We start from the raw sequence: 17,216 nt of genomic DNA, 5'->3' as shown, positions 1-17,216 counted from the left end.
CAGAAAACACGGCATGTCTTCCTCCGTGTCGACACCGTTCCGGAAGAAGCAACCCCCTTGGCAGTCTCAAGGTCAGTCCTTCCGTCCTTATGGCCAGGAACGCCAATATCAACAACAGGGCTCCCAACGCTCTAGATACCCCTCCCAATCGTCCTCCTCCTCTGGCAAGCGAGGTGGCCCTCCCCGGTACCGCAAGTCCCGCAGGCAGGACACCGAGCAGTCCAAGAAAAGATCTTGAAATGCCCCTGCGCGCTTCGTCACAAACCCTTTCTTCCTGAACATACTCCAGCCCTTCTCTAACATCTGGGCTTCTATTACGACGGACTCGTGGGCGCTTGACATCGTCCGTAGGGGTTATGCCCTCGAGTTTCAGGAGCTCCCTCCAACTGGAGCCTTCATATCCACTCACCCCTCGGACACCCTTCTCGACGAAGTGCGCACCTTACTAGGCAAGGGGGCGATCTCCCCCTTACCTCCTGACCAATATTCCAAGGCTTTTTTCTCCAGGTACTTCACGGTACCGAAGGCCGACGGGAGCATCAGACCTATCTTAGACTTGAGGGATTTGAACCTGTTTCTTGAGTACCGCCGATTCCGGATGGTAACCCTGGCTTCCATTCTGCCACTTCTCCACCAGGGCTTGTGGTTCGCGACCGTCGACCTGAAGGACGCATACTTCCACGTCGGAATTCGGGAGTCCCACCGGAGATTCCTCGCCTTCGCCGTCGGCTCCGTCGCCTACCACTACAATGTTCTTCCCTTTGGCCTTGCCACGGCTCCGAGGGTCTTTACAAAGTGTGTGGCACCAGTGGTAGCATACCTTCATCAGAAGGGCTACAGAGTCTTCCCTTATCTGGACGACTGGTTGTTTGTCGCCGACTCACAACAGGAGCTCCAAGAGGCAGTCTCATTCGCCTTAGACCTGTTGCACTCCCTCGGACTGGTCGTCAACGAGGAGAAGTCCCACTTCATCCCGACCAGACAGGCCAAGTTCATCGGGGCCATCCTAGACTCCGAAAGTTGCTCCGCCTTTCTCCCTCCGGAACGTTTCCAGGCGTTGGTGGCATCTCTGAGACCTTGCATCTCCCACAGAAGAGTGAGGGCCAGAGACATCCAAGTGGCCCTAGGCCACATGGCGTCAATGACGTTCGTGACACCGTGGGCAAGACTTCGCCTCTGTCCACTGCAGTCCTGGTTCCTCTTGGTCTTTTCTCCGATGGAAGACTCCCCGTCCAGGTGGCTCACGGTACCGAGACCGGTGGCCGCTTCACTAAGATGGTGGCTAGACGACCGCAACGTCTGCAGCGGGATGCCATTCCATCAACCTCAGCCTCAACTTACCTTGACGACCGATGCCTCTCTGGAAGGCTGGGGCGCCCACCTTCTCGACCTTGTGGTCAAGGACAGATGGTCGGCCCAGGACAAGCGTCTCCACATCAATGCCTTGGAGATGCTCGCAGTAGAGAAGGCTTTGAGGGCATTTGAATCCGCTGTCACAGGCAAGGTGGTCCTCCTGAGGACGGACAACACCACCGTGATGTACTACATCAACAAGCAAGGGGGCACCAAATCCAGGACATTGCTCGAGATGACGCTACGCATTTGGGACTGGTACATCCAGAGACAGGTGCTCCTCCAGGCAATTCACCTTCCCGGAGAAGACAACAAGCTCGCGGATCGCCTAAGCAGATCCTCTTCGGTGTGCCACGAGTGGAGGCTCCATCCGGAGACGGTCAGCGACCTGTTCGACCGGTGGGGAACCCCCCAACTCGACCTCTTCGCGACCGAGTGGAACAGCCACTGTCCCCAGTTCTGCTCCAGGAGGCGAATGGACGGATCCCTCGGAGACGTGTTCGCCTTCAGGTGGACGGGAGAGCTACTCTACGCTTTCCCTCCCTTTCCCCTCATCGTCAGGGTGGTGTCCAAGATGACGACGGACCGATCGGATGCGATCCTGATCACACCGTGGTGGCCGAGACAGCCCTGGTTTGCGTCCCTCATCCACCTCTCCAGGAGATGCTTTCTCCGCCTCGACTTCCGTCCGGACCTGCTGTCGATCCAGGACAGCCAGATCCTACACCCCGACATCGAGAGCCTGCCGCTGGTGGCCTGGAGAATCCATCCCTAGCCTCACTGCCGGACGCGGTGAGGACGGTGATCCTGGCTGCACAAAAACCATCCACCCAGCGGTCCTATGCCCTGACGTGGAAGAGGTTCAGCCTCTTCCTTGATGGAAAAGGCTTGTCTCCTGCTCAGGTCTCCACTCCAGTAGTGCTGGAGTTTTTGATGGCGCTATTGGATGAGGGGTTGCGCCTCTCATCCATCAAGTGCTACTTGTCCGTCATCTGTGCCAAGTATCAATTCGGGGGGAGGGCTTCCTTTTTCAGGGATCCCTTGGTGAAGGGGTTGCTTAAGGGATGTGCCAACCTGTACCCTCCCGTGTCGGTACCGACTCCGGCTTGGAGCTTGGAGGCGGTGCTGGCCGCACTCCAGTCCAAGCCCTTTGAACCGATGGCCACAGCGGACTTGAGACTATTGACTTGGAAAACCGCCTTTCTTGTGGCCATCACCTCTGCCCGCCGTGCGGGCGAACTCTGTGCCTTGCGGATGGACCAGCTCTTCCTGAGGTTTCACAAGGACAAGGTGGTCCTCCGGACAGACATTACTTTTCTGCCTAAGGTTGTCTCTGCCTTTCATATGTGCCAGGACATTGTGTTGCCCACCCTCGCTTCCAACCCGACCTCGGATGCGGAGCGTAGTCTGCACTCTCTTGATGTCATGAGAGCGCTGGCGTTTTACCTGGACAGAACTTCCACCTCCAGTCGGTCCGAGAGACTTTTCCAATGCTACTCGGAACCGAAGAAGGGGTTGCCCGTGTCTGCGCAGAGGTTCTCCAAATGGGTGGCTGGTACCATCCACCTCTGCTATGAACTGTTGGGCAAACCCCTTCCTGGCAGAGTTCGGTCCCACTCCACAAGAGCAGTTTCGGCATCCTCTGCATTCCTGTCGGGGATTCCCTTGGAAGATGTCTGCAAGGCTGCAGTCTGGTCCCAACCTCTGACTTTTATTAAGCATTATAGGTTGGACTCTAGAGCCATCCGAGACGCAGCTTTCGGGAGGGCTGTGTTGGTTTCAGGGTTGCATTGATTGCATTACTGATGGGTTTGTGTTGCAGCATTTATCTACATAATGCCACTGTTTTACATTCTGTTGAATGTTGGTTTGCACATTTCTATGGGACTGGTCTTGCATGACCCCTTGTTCCCTTCTCAGGTTTAGCAATGTTATTGCTATGTTTGGTTTGTGCATGAACAAAAGGACTGACTCTTTTATGGTTCAAGGTGTTTATTGTTTCAATAAATATACCTTTGGTTTACCATAGCTTTGGTTTCAGGACACTCCCTCCGCCGCATACCTAAGTTTGTCAGTCTAAACCCATTTGTATGATTCGCAGAGACCACGAAGAAGAAGGACAGGTTGCTTACCTGTAACGGTATTTCTTCGAGTGGTCATCTGCGAATACATACAAATCCCACCCGTCCATCCCCTCAGTGTCCTGCTCTGATTGGCTCTTTCCATCACCTACTTGGCGGAACAAATTGCGGAACTGGGGAAAAGAGCGGGAAGGCAGGGGCCTTATAACGGGTGGGCGGAGTTACCGCCAAAAAGTTTCTATATGTTGCAAAGTAAACTTTGCCCAGTGATTCCAGAAGATTCCGAACAGCACTGCGCAGGCGCAGTGAAACCCATTTGTATGTATTCACAGATGACCACTCGAAGAAATACCGTTACAGGTAAGCAACCTGTCCTTATCTGATTTTTGATAAGACACCATTTAGTGGTGTTACATACAATCCTTATAGGTAGACCTTATATTTATACCAAACTACTTTAAAACCTGTCTCTCCCATTTTTCAGTTGTACAGCTGGCAGGTTAATTCTGTGACAGGAATAATTATCTACGAAGTAATTTGGGGAGCAGACTCCCCCCCCCCCCCCCAAATAAAAACTCAATAAAGTTTCAGTATTCCATCCCACTTTGCACTCAGGGCACCAGGGAAGATCAAAAGAACTGTGTACTCTTTCACTCATGCAAGGGCAGTCTGCTGTTTTCACAATTTCTTCCTTCAACCACAGCCCCCACAACACATCCCACGGTGTTCTAGAAAGTTGACAAATGTCACAAACATTCTGGGCAACATAACAAGCTGCAACAGGAAGGGAATGAAGAAAAATTCCCTTTATGGGAGAACTCTGTTCCGATTCTCTGAATCCTTTCTATTATGTAGGCACCTTTTAGGAGAAGAGTAATGTGTTATAATGGTACCACCAGAATCTAGGCTGTGATGTTTTACTGAGGAGCATTTTCTGATTTTTTTGTCAGGACCTAAGAAATAGCAGTGCTTTCCCTCTCCCTAAAAAAGCTTTGTAGTTTGTAGCTAAATCTTGACAAGTTGACACTAAATGAGGTTCAGCTTATTTATGCACATCATATGGGGAAAACATACTTGGGACTGTACTGCTGAGATTGCAGGTGGGGGGATCATATGATTGAATCTCTGCCAGGTGAAAGAGGCTCCCTGCATATTGAACATGAAGCAACAGTAGAAAAGGCTCTAGCCCAGCCATTTTCCTGGTGTGCTTGTTTTCTTTGTTTGGGGGCTATATTGTCCCATGGCAAAGCATTCAAACAAGCAATCTCACTCCCTCCAGAGGTCTCAAGTGATAAAATCCAAGAGCAGATTTGCATTGCAATGAACTATAAGTAAGTCAGATCTCACACTTCTATCCATGTATCCCATACTCATTGCTGCTTGATAATATTGAGGATTTAACTCTTCTACAGGCAAACCTTTCCCCACAAAAATTGCAAGGCTTTATAAGTTCAGCACATGTTTGTTTCTCACTTCACTAACTCGCCCTTTTGCTTTTCAGGATTTCTGGCCAAACCCCTGAGGTCAGTTTGGTTAGGCCTGAATCTGAAATAACCCTCTTGTCAATAAGCCAGTCTGATTTATTAATCACTTTGTTTTGGGGTTTTCCTGGCTTTCATAATACTTAACCTGGCTTCAGTTGGTAGGACTGACAGCTCTGATAAAATGATAATGACTTGGCTGCCTTCTCTTTCCTTCCCCCAACTCATTTGGACCATTATTTTCAAGGGAGCTGAAAAGCCTGTCAGTCATAACTTAGGTGAACTCTAAGGCTGTGAATTCTCTATTATAAACCACTGCTTAGCCAGCCACATAAGATTTAACTTCCACTTTTACTAATCTTCATTCCCTCAAAACAGGCATTTTTTCACACTATACAGCTATAGCACTGCGTTTCTGCTTTAATTGCCATGGTTGCATCCTGTAGAGTCCTGGAGTTTGCAGTTTAGGGAAGAGCATTTCTCAGCTCCAGTGTCTCAAAAAACCACAAACCTCATGATTCCATAGAATACAGCCATAACAGTTAAAGTGAAATATAACACTATAATTATTTAGTATGAAAGGGCTCCAGGAGTAGAGGACCAAGAGGCAAACTGGCTTGAAGATAGCATGTCAAGGGGAGCATGCCATCATAGAACAGGGACACATCCCAGAATTCACAGGACCATATATTCATAATAATAGAGAGTTGGTGGTAGTTTTGGGAAAGGGGAGATGCTAGCCTTCTCCTTCCCAGTTAGAAAAGCACTTCATAGAAATGAAGTGCAATGTTTATCTTTGGACAAAGACTCCACCTTAGTATCCAGGGCACTGTTTTTTTGTTTGGTTTGTTTTGGTTTTGGAGAGGGGGGCCTGATCACTATTTGCAGTTTGTCACCTTCATCCTGACTCCTGCCTACATTTTGTCTTATCTAGATTGATGCCAAGAAGGATCAGTTGGCTGATGCCAAAAGAGAACTGAAAAGCGCCAAAGCTGATGCCAAGATTCGAAGGGATGAGAAATCTAAAAAGTACGTCTGTCTTCTGTGACACATGGATTGCCAATGTGGCATACAATGCAAACATTACGCCAAAATGAAGTATCTTTTTAAATGACTGTCTCTTGAATATTTGGTTTCCTTTTATGACTCTCTCCACGGTCTGTGATTCAAACTGCAAACTCTTATCTGGAAGTAAGCCCCACTTAATGCAATAGGTCTTACTTGTGAATATACAGACCAGGTTTTTTAGGTCCATGAGAAAGCGTCTTAGGCAGTCAGTTACAGAGAAAATTTGAGGAGGAATTCACAGGGTGCATCCTAGGAAGTGTATCTGTGGCTGATGCTGCCTTGCATGTTTCATTAACCTTATAAATTCCACTTAATATCAACATTTAGCACCGCCATTATGAAAAATGACCTGAGCATATGTATATGTGTATTTTGGTATCCATGGTCAGGGGGGTGGGGTCCAAAATGGATCCCCTGCGGATATGGAGGCCTGACTGTATGTTCTGACTTTGAAATGGTGGGTACACAATTAAGTTCCTGTAAATTTTGCTCTTTCCTCTCCTAAGTTCTCCCTAATGTCTTTTATTGAGATTTTATTGATATTTATTGAGATTGTGCTTGAACCATCCAGAAAGCTCTGGAAAATTTAGAATACCATAAGAAGCACCTCCTCCCCCTCCCTTTTTCTCCCATTTCTGATGTTAGGCATTTTGGAATTTTCATTTCTATAATTGTGAGAATTAAAAATATAGATATATGGGCATCCACCCCATGTGATTAAACAAGAGGAGGAGAATCAGCTGTGTTTGCTGCCCTCTCATGTGTCATGGCCCTGTCACTTGTGTCTGCCACCTTAATGCAGACCAGTGTGGGAAATTCTGAAGTGGGAAGCCAATTGTACATAGATAAATTCATGCTAGGGTGGCCCACTGCAGAAGCACAGAGCTCCTTGTTATGTAAGGTGCACCTGCTGAAATTGCCTGTTCTGCATACTTTGTGAAAACATAAGCTCTGCTCTCTTTTGCATCTAGCCACCATAAATCATGTGGGGTAGTTCTGTGAGTGTCTTGGTTCAGTTTCCTACTCAACTAAAGTCTTTCCAGACTCAGGTTGCTGTACCTGTTCACCTCTCTGTATAAGGGGCACATTATTGATTTACCATATGCAGTGGTTATGAGGCTAAAGAAAGTAGATGTTACAGACGGTAGTGTGAAGTATGTAAATTTCAGCATTAAGAGAGAGTTAACAGAACTTCCTATATGTTTAGCAGCCGACTTAATATGATTTTTCCCCAGGACTGTTGAAAGTAAGAAGAAAGCTGTACAAAGAATTGAGGAGCAGTTGATGAAGTTGGAGGTCCAGGCTACAGACCGAGAGGAAAATAAGCAAATTGCTTTGGGGACCTCCAAACTAAATTACCTGGATCCTAGAATTTCTGTTGCCTGGTAAGCTCTTGTCTGGGAAAAAAGGAGAAGGAATCACTGCCCTCATCACTTCACCTTATTTCAGTCCTTGAAAGGAGGCAGGCCCTGGTCCTGCTGGGATGTGGGATAGATTTTTTATATTAGCTTGGCTGCTGGTAGTAGGTGGGCCTTTGTGTGTTTTTATGTCAAAATGTGCATTCCAGTTTCATTTTTTAAAGCTAGATGCATTGTGCATCCCTTGATTCCACATAATTCTGCCTCCAAAAACTGGTGCAGAAGTTTGCGTGTGATCTTCATGGACGAGAGTAATATGATTGTGCTCACAGTTTGGGGAGTTGGGGGTAGAAAGTTGGTAGATCAAAACTGCTGGCAGCTTCAGTGCATGGGCACAGAGGAACAGGGTTGAAAGGTAGAGCAGGAGTGGTGGTGAAGCCCTGGGTATCTAATGCCCTGCTACATGTGTATGGTATAGGCTTACAGAATGCACTAACAACCCTATTGTTGTTTCATTACAGTGTACCTTTGAGTATTGCTATTAACTGTTTCTGGTTCTCTTTCTCCCTTCAAACCCCCACCCCCCACATCTAGGTGTAAGAAATTTGGAATACCCATTGAGAAGATCTACAATAAAACCCAACGGGAGAAATTTGCCTGGGCAATTGACATGGCAGATGACGACTTTGAGTTTTAATATGATTTTAATGGGCTGTATTCAGTGAAAGAGAAGCAGAGTAGCCTGGTTGTAGGGAGATTGATAAACTGTGAGCCTTACTTGTCCTTTATATGGGGGGGGGGGGGGGGAGCATTGGGAAGGGAAAACAAGTGTCCAATAACATACCCAACATCTTTCAGAAAAGATATGCCTGGAAATACTATAGAGGAGCTGAGCCAGTTGTCCTATGGACAACTTATTTAAATCTTGTGCCAGAGACCCAATTTTTAGCTGTATGGTTTGTGTTTTATCTCTGGAGGGAGGACAGGTGGATGGGGGAATTTGTTGACCTTCTTCCAGGCGAAGTCACCATTACAGTGAAGAGCTTGGAAATCATTAGCTACTGTATACAGAATCCAATGAGATATTGGTGTGTTTTTACAGTTAGGGTTTTTGCAATAACTTCTATATTTTAATAGAAAATGGACTCCTTAATTCCCCACCCCACTCCCCATTAATTTAACACAACTGATTCCCTCAGCACACTATCTCTGGCCAGAATGGTCATTGTGGAAACACCCAGGTGTTTTCATTTTTACTTGGTCCCATCATGATATTGAAAACTTATAGTAAAAACACATCTCTTCAAAGCAAAGCATGATGGGAAGATCCTTCCTGACTTGAGTGGGGTTTTTGTTTTGTTGGGGTTTTTTTTGTTTGTTTGTTTGTTTTTTTGGTTAATGTGAATTTTTACTGCTTTTAATTATTTTAAAATATTTAAACTTTTTTTTCTTCTTGATCTTAAAGATCATGTAGATTTGCAGAGGGTAGGAAGGAAAAAGCTGGGAAGGGGTAATGGATTATGAGTACAAATAAATTGGTGGCAAATTGCTTTCCCATCATACTTTGTTCTGAGTACTTAATATATATATATATAAAGAGATTATATATACCAGAAATATCCACAGCTGTGGGTTTGGTTTTGCTTTTTCTTCTTGTTGGTTTTTCCCTCTCTCCTCCCCCCCCCCCCCATTTTTTAAGAAAACTCCCTCCCTCCCTTCTTTTACTTGAATGATTTTATTGTGTAAAAAGAACTTTCACAGGTCAATAAAATTTTGAGGGAAGTGAGCTTTGGTCCAAAAAAAAAAAAGGAAAAATAATCAAGATTTTAGGGCTTTTATTTTTTTTTCTTTTGTAATTGTGTACAAAAATTTAAAAAAAAATAAAGCAGAATTTTAATGTGAACCCTTTTTTTGCTATAATCTGTTAGTCCAAGAGGCATTGTTAGCTTAGTGTGGTGCAAAGACAAGTTTCCCGTAGTTTTTCCTCAACAATTATCTTCTATTTTTATCATGAATTCCCTTTTAATCAACTGTAGGTTATTTAAAATAAATTCCTACAACTTAACGCAATGCCAGCATCTGTGTGTTCTTGTACCCAGAAGGCTAAAGAGCTGGCTGTGTATAACTGCCAAATGAAGTGCTTTGAGGTGGAGGCTCCAGGATGAACTTTCTAAGGAACCAACCGGTCAGAAAGTGGAGGAGAAATTAGTCCATTTTGCATTTTAATGCAGATCCACACAGGTTATACCCACCATACCAGTAAATTAAGCATGGTTATCTTTAATACCTACATTACTCCACATGTAGAAATGTGATTCTCCAAATAAAAATGCGTACTGAAATGCATCATGTAAGGGGGGGGGGGGAGTGATTACAAAGTAAATTATCATAGGAAAATTGCAAACAAAAATGTGAACAAAATTCCAAGCAGAACTTTTTTAAAAATGCAAATCACTATGGAAATGCAACAATGCACAGAAGACAGGAAGAATGAGAAATTGACAGAAACCATAAACTAACAGCTTGGTCTATCCTTAATGGAAGCACAGCTGAATTCCCATATGACCAACACCAGGAGCAACATCATAAAATTGCCAGTTTTCTGACCATTTTTTTTGTGGTTTCCTTGTGTGTTTCAACCTTCATAAATCTTAAAATTCCCAAGGCTGGTTTCTCTGTAGGTTCCCATCCTTAGTCATTGTTGTGGAACTGTCCTTTTCTTTCTTTATAGACAAAAAGTGAGGATGGCTCTTGTTTTGGATTTAACTATATTCTTCATATTTACACTGATTTAGGAAATCAGTCAATTTGTTTTTTTAATTTAGGAAGACATACCATGCCCAAAACTACCTCATGACTTTATAGTCAAGATGAAAATATAATTTTAACAACAGGTCTTGCATTCCAAATGATAAAACAAGATTATATTTTCACTTTTCCTATAAACTTGTAACACCCAACCTCAATCTTGTTCAACAGAATCACTATTTCTGAAGAAAGAATAGAATCCTTCAAAACATGACTGAATGAAACGACCGTTGAGTAGTACCTAGCTGTCCAGTTTTGGGTAACTTCCAGTTTGATGTATACCATTCTAAATAGCATTCACATTGGCATTTTAAAGGCATGCTGCTGTCAGCACTGTCTGTTATTCCAGATGAATCAGGCATGATAGCAGCTCCTTAACTATGCAGAGCCTTATTTACTCTTGTTTCTGCTTGATTAATCTTAAAGTTATACATTCATTCCAGAAAAGACTATTGATATTGTAGCAAGTACATTTCTATACCACTTATCAGTGCACTTAAGCACTTCCTTATGTGTAAGCTAATTGCCCCCAACAAGCTGGGAACTCAATTTAAAGAGCTATGGAAGGATGCCAGGCTGAATTGACCCTGGAACCCCTGGCTGGTATTGAACTCTCAACATTGTGATTGTGAGTGAGTGGCTGCAGTACCAGCATTTAACCACTGCACTAACAGGCTACTGTAACAAATCTGGGAGATGAACCAAATGTAAAGCAGGCATGCAAAGTTAGAAAATTCATGTATATCCTGTGTTACTGTCTTAGCCTTGCCAAATCCCATTTATGTGCCATGAAAACACTGGTCCCCTGGAAATAATAAATTCTTACACTCCCCTTCCCCTGTAACATTTTCCTTAGTTTGATCATCAGTCTCGGCATCAGAATTTCATAAATGTCATAGTACACCCTGTATGGGGTGGAAGGAAGTGGTACGGGGCAAGAAACTAGAAGCTGTAAACACGCAGAGATGTGTACATCCCTTGACATCTGGAGCTCTGTGTTCTACTTTGATACCTTTAATAATAATGAACATACTGTTTTAACAAACATTTAAGATTTATTGAAGATATAAGAATTTTCTAGCCCAGCAAGATGACTAACAAAGAACATTTAATGAAAATGGATACACAGGAAGAACTTACAAAGTACCCAAAACTGGATAAGGGGGAAAAAATGGAAAGAGAACTGAAAAATAAATGCAGGAAAAAATAAATGGGAAGAGAATTGTAGAAAAGAACTAGGCTGAAATAGTATAGATACAAAACCGGGGGGGGGGGGGGGGGGGGTTGGTTATATCCAAAGATAGTTTGGTCATAATAATGTCCAGTCTCCAGTAAGTGGAATTTAGAAGGTAATATAATGGTTATATAGTCAATTTCAGGTGTGCACTTATTTTATTAAGCCACATTGGTCACCAGTGTTCTTGTATAGTTGTGGGAGAAACTAAATCCAGGAGGGATGAACTAAGCTAGCAAAATCCATTACCCCTTTCCTTTCCACTGTGAAGAAGAAAACTGGTGTCTTGCCTTTGCCTTCAGACTCAGTAGACTCACAAAAGTTGCAAGTAGCTTATTTTAAACTAGTTTAAGGGAAAGTAAGTGTTCAAACGTGCCCGACTACAGTGTCCCTATTTTTTGCTCACAACATTGCTTGTGGACCCACACTTGGTGGAGAGGTGGTTAAGAAAGGGGTTAAATTAAACCCAAATCTGATCCAACTGTCAGATTCTGCTCACTGAATTTTTTTTTTAAAAAAATAACAATAGCCAAGAATTAGAAAGGTGGCAACAAAAAGAAACTGCACCTTAACAGTCCAAACTCCTCCTTGCATCTGTGCCTCACACAAATGGGCTATCCTGCACAGAGCACAGTTTGGAACCCTCCAGAACAGTGATACAAAACCTTTTACCCTTGGATCCCCCCTTTACATCTACATTTTCGTGCATATTCAGATATTAGCATTTTATAAGGAAATAAGATTATTCAAATTAGAAAGCAAATTCAATATTTAACTCAGCACACATATAAATCAAAGAAATAATCATGTTAGTCTGTAGAATCAGTATGTAGAGAGCTCCTGTAGCACTAACTGAAAGAAGTTGACAACAAGAGCTTTTGTAGACTTAAGTCTACTTCCTCAGATTCATTTGTTGAGAATTTCTGTTACCCGTAAACTCTTTGTCTAGGAAAGGAAGAGAAGTAATCACAGCCCCCATACATTCGCTTTGCATCTGAGGAAGTAGACTGTAGTCTACAAAAGCTCATGCAGCCGACTTCCTCCTTTCAGTTAGTCTCCAAGGTGCTACAATACCTCTACATACACATGTATAAATGTTACATATGAAAAAGTTTGGGAAGAGGAGGGGTCAGAGCCCCCAAGTCAAACCACCTGCTGGGGTTCCAACTGTAGAAACTAGTAGAAGTGTTTTAGAGAAGCTGAAGGGGGTGCACTGCAAAGCCCTATTTACTCAACACTGGAAATCGTGTTCTGTATGTCTCTCTCTCACACACACACCAGATAATTTGACATGTGTTGCTCACATAGTACCTATCGTATCTTTGAAAACTTAAGGACTCCGAAGTTGCTATTTAAATGAAACGAGCTGCTCAGGTAGCTTGAGTTGCCCACCAAGTACCATGGATTACATTTGTTAATTGCTCTTCAGTGACATCATTCACACAGCACTTTGGTCAAACAAGATTAATCGTTACTGGATATTTTACAAAGCCCAAACACATTGAAAATCACAGTGAGCTAGATTTGCTTAACCATATTGGATTGTAGCCAAAATATTTTATGATGCACGTCTATTTAGTTAGGGTTGTGGTTAATCAAATTGATGAGCATGTTGAGTTTATGCAGTCATGTCTTTGGGATTTAACATACAATCTTAAAATAGCATTTTGCCATTGTCACTGTGCCTTCAAGTCATATCAGACTTAGGGTCACCATAAGGTGAACCTTAGGCAAGGTCTTTTCAAGGAGGGAGGATGTTGCCTTTGTTTTTCTGTGAGGCTGAGAGAGTGTGAGTTGCCCCGGGTCACCCAGTGGGTTTCCATGGCCAAGCAGAGATTTGAACCCTGATCTTAAGAGGCATAGCTCAACAGTCAAACCACACTATACCATGCTGGCATACAAATACCCTCTTAAAATTCCCTATGATAATTTGTGGACAAAGAAAGGAAGGTGAATTTACTACATTTCTCACTAGAGAGGAGAAATTCTCCAGTGGTTTCTCAGTGGTGAGGTGCAACATTACCAAGGAATCTAGCAGTGTTTTTCCTTTCTCTCAAGGACTCTTATGCTGCCATTGGAAGTAGCAGTGGAAGAAAACTGAATGAACTGAGCTTGGAGACACTAGTCCCATGTTCAAACAACTACATCATGCTAGCTTATTATAAAATAGCACTATTCATAGTTACTTGTGATCATTGCAGTCTTGGAGATCTTTAGCCAGGACTTGAGGTTTCAACCTTTGATTGGTTGAGTGGTCTGTACCAATTTGCTTCTGATCATTGTTTTAGAAATAACTAGTGGGGACTGTTTCTCTTCCACAATAGTGTTGTATACCTTAAACTCCCATAGGGTTTTCTTGGGCCCCATTCTCCCTAGCCCTTTTGCTCTGGATAGAACGGCAGATCCAGTTGCCCCCATACCAAATCTGCCCGGAAAGAAGTTTGTACTACCCTTTACCTTGATTGATGCAATTTTCCCCTCTGAAGTTCACATTGGCAGTACCGCTTTAAAATGGAGCCTCGTTTGTTGTTAATCAAATTCACTTCCGCTTTCGTCAAAAGTGACATATCCTACAGCCATTGGCCAACCAAATGGATGCTTTCCCCCTCCTTTTTTAAAAAAACTGGCTGCAGTGTGCACATATTCTGTCAACTTGTCAAATTTAGGTGGGGTACTGATCACCCAAAAAGGGCGGTCTGCCTGCACCTTATTTCGCTGCATGAGGAAGCTTCAGCGGACAAACTTCACAGCTTCCTCGCGCAGCAGGGTTCTTTTTTGCAGCGCCAGTGTGATGCCACAGTGAGCCAATGGCACACTCGCAATGTCACAGTGTTGTCGCAACATGCAGACGCTAAGCATCTGTTGCATCAAAATGGCACCGCCATTTTGACACCCTCGTCAAGTGCAAGGGGTGAGGGACGTCTGGAGGCGCTGCCTCTCGCACGTGACGACGCACCCCATTGTGCCTGTCTGTATTGCGCCTTTAAATCCTCCAGGTGTGGATGTGTGTTGTGTGTATTTGGGTCATTACAGATTATGGCCAAAGTCATGGTTTCCACAGCCTTCCCTCAGAATGCCAGCCTCTAGCTTCCCCTTCGCTTCCAGCCCAGCATTTCCTCCTCTTTGGAACCTCTTCCTTTCCCTTACCTTCAAGCCCAGTGCCACCTCCGAAGCCCTCGCCTCCCCCCCATGCCATCCTCTTCTCTTCCCTTCCAGCTCAAAGCATGCGTATAATCTGTCATAATAATAATAATAATACCTCACCTCAGAATGCCATCTCTGCATCCTCTTTCTTTGCTTTCCCTTCAATTGCCACCCCAGAATGCCTTACATACACAAATATATATGTAGCAAAAGCATTTACACATTGTATCAATTTGCCAAATTTAAAAGGTAACACAATCATTCGTATATTCTGTCACACACACAAAAAAAAATCTTTTCTAAAAAAATGCCACTTGCAAAGTGAGGTGCCATGCCGGCAGCAAGCAAACGAAGGGGGAAATGTAGCACAAGCAGACACATTCTATCAATATGTATCAACCTGTAGAACAAGCATTCGCATAATCTGTCAAAAATAAAATTACAAAAAGAGAGAGAGAGAGAAAGCTGCCTGCGAGAGGGGAGGCATGTTCCACCCTCTGCCCTCCCTCTGACCTAAATCACTCCCCTGAACTTGACCCGATCATGATCGGGGCCAAGTTCACATTTGCCGGAAGCCGGGAAGAAATGGGTTTTCCAAAAAGACACTAGAAATAATCCACTTTCGGAAAAAACGCTTTAAGGGGGATTTGCCCTGGATCAGGTGTGAAACACCCTAATTCTGATATGTTTAAACCAGTGCCAATGGGAACTTCCGACTTTTAATCCGTGTTACAATTTGGTACAAAAGGTAGTCTGAATGGCCCCTTGGTAGGAGTGAAACTTTCTCAAGGCCACCCATTGTGTTTCCAGGACAGAGTAAGGATTCAAACCATGAGCTTCCAGAGGTCTGGGCTGCCTAAACTGTAGAATTAATGCAATTTGACACTTTTAATTGCTATAGCTGAATGCTGTGGAATTCTGGGATTTGTCGTTTTGTAAGATATTTGGTCTTCTCTGTCAGATAGCTCTGGTGACACAACAAACTACAAATCCCTGGATTCCATGGGATGGGGCCATGACAGTTAAAGCAATGCCAAAGCTAGTTTTCTTTAGCTTTTCTTTAGCTTTTATTTTGTAATGGCCTACATTTTTCTTGAATAGTCTACATTTTGCATTGCCTTCTCCACCTTTGCATGAGGATACCTGGTCATTTTGGACTGCAGCCTTCCTCCACCGCTCAAACCATTACACCATGCTGGATGTCTACAATATGAACTATATACAATGTACAAGAACTTCCACTTATTTGTTTTCCCATTTGCTTTCAGGTTTTGGTGAGGGGATAGATGCTAATAGTAAAAATTGCTTGTAGACAGCTTGATTTCTCTCTCCAAAATAGGAACAATGCAGCCTGTTCAAAACACACTTCCTATTTACACATATCCACCTACCTACCCCTATTCTGACTCCATCTTCAGATGTGCTTCATTATTACTCTGTGCATGAAGTTATTGACAGGAAGCTCCTGAACAAGCCTCTCCTCCCAGGGGAAAGTGTTTCCCACCAGGGGTTCCCTCCTCCTTTTGTCTTATGTTTCAGGCAAGTAGGAAATCCAAAGATGCAAAGCTTCTCAGTGAGGCAATAGGAACAATAGTGCCAAAGAGAATTAGCAGAAGGCTTACAAAATATACCCAGAAATAGTCTGAACCGCAGCACCTTGTTTCGCTCCAGATCTGACAAACCACCAAGACTCCATTTTAGCAGAGTATAAACGAATCTGGTACACTGCTCAGTTTTGTAGAATCAGTGATAAACTGGATTTTAGAAAAAATTAACCATTTCATTTTATTGTCCTGAAAATATATCATAAGGGTGAGCATATTGTCCGTGTGGCAAAGGACAATAATATCCAAAATACATAAAATACATATTGCAAGTTTTCCAAACTCCATGGCTTATTCATCAGGCAATAGTGTTAAAAATTTGTTGTTGCTGTGTGCCTTCAAGTTGTTTTTGACTTCTGGCGATCCCAGAGTGAACCTATAATGGGTCTTTCTTGGCAAACTACACTTCCCAGAATTCCATCACATTGAGCCATGGCAGTTAAAGTTATGTCAAATCAGATTATTTATGCAGTGCAGATGCAGCCTTAGGCCTCTTGTTATCCTTGGCTTTTAAGTGCCATATACCTAGGTTCCTAGGTTGTGGTAACCCATTTCCTCTCATGGGTACACCCAGTATTCATGCAGAGACAATGCAAGGCAGGTTTGTAGCACATTTGTAGGATCATATCCTCATGTCTAACATTAATCTCATCTAACTCCTCATCCTGAGTAGTAAAGTACATGGCTGTACCTTACAGGGTTGTTAGGGTGAAATGGGAGTAGGTGAAGAGAAACAGGTACATCACCTTGATCATGTCATCTGTGGAAAATTGGGATCTAATAAACACCTGACACTTTTCAGGGGGAGGCATTATTAAAATAGGCATTTTGCAAAATGGAAACAGGAGAATCACCCTGGTTCTTTCTCCCTGAGTACTCTGTTGCTGAATATGGGCTATGTACATGGTAAAAGACCTGGTGTTTCAGCTATAGAATGTAAGAGGCCCTTAAAAGTTCAAATAATATTACAGTTTGCTTTGATATATATGTTGCCCCTCATATGAATAGGAGTTGCTAGGGTGAGCACTCAGTTGCTAACCAGAAGCCATGGAACTGCTTTGATTAAATATCACTGCTTGTGTGTC

General features: G+C 43.6%; 1 protein-coding gene across 2 annotated transcripts in view; it reads left to right on the top strand.

Annotated features, from left to right (window-relative positions):
* The window catches only part of TOP1 (DNA topoisomerase I), a 114,106-nt gene extending 104,862 nt beyond the window's left edge, over positions 1 to 9,244 (top strand). For both annotated transcript variants that reach the window (XM_089513983.1, XM_089513984.1), the window contains 3 exons: positions 5,850 to 5,944; positions 7,219 to 7,368; positions 7,936 to 9,244. In XM_089513983.1, coding sequence (XP_089370109.1) covers positions 5,850 to 5,944; positions 7,219 to 7,368; positions 7,936 to 8,038 — 348 coding nt within the window. In that variant the 3' untranslated portion in view covers positions 8,039 to 9,244. The remainder of the gene's footprint in view (positions 1 to 5,849; positions 5,945 to 7,218; positions 7,369 to 7,935) is intronic.
* The last annotated feature ends 7,972 nt before the right edge of the window (positions 9,245 to 17,216 follow it).

Source organism: Sceloporus occidentalis, unplaced genomic scaffold (genome assembly GCF_023333645.1).
Source record: "Sceloporus occidentalis isolate IW3139 unplaced genomic scaffold, rSceOcc1.0.p SCAF_3, whole genome shotgun sequence".
Classification (NCBI taxonomy): domain Eukaryota; kingdom Metazoa; phylum Chordata; class Lepidosauria; order Squamata; family Phrynosomatidae; genus Sceloporus; species Sceloporus occidentalis.
The sequence above is the reverse complement of the archived record's forward strand: the minus strand, read 5'-3'. Positions and strand labels throughout refer to the sequence as shown.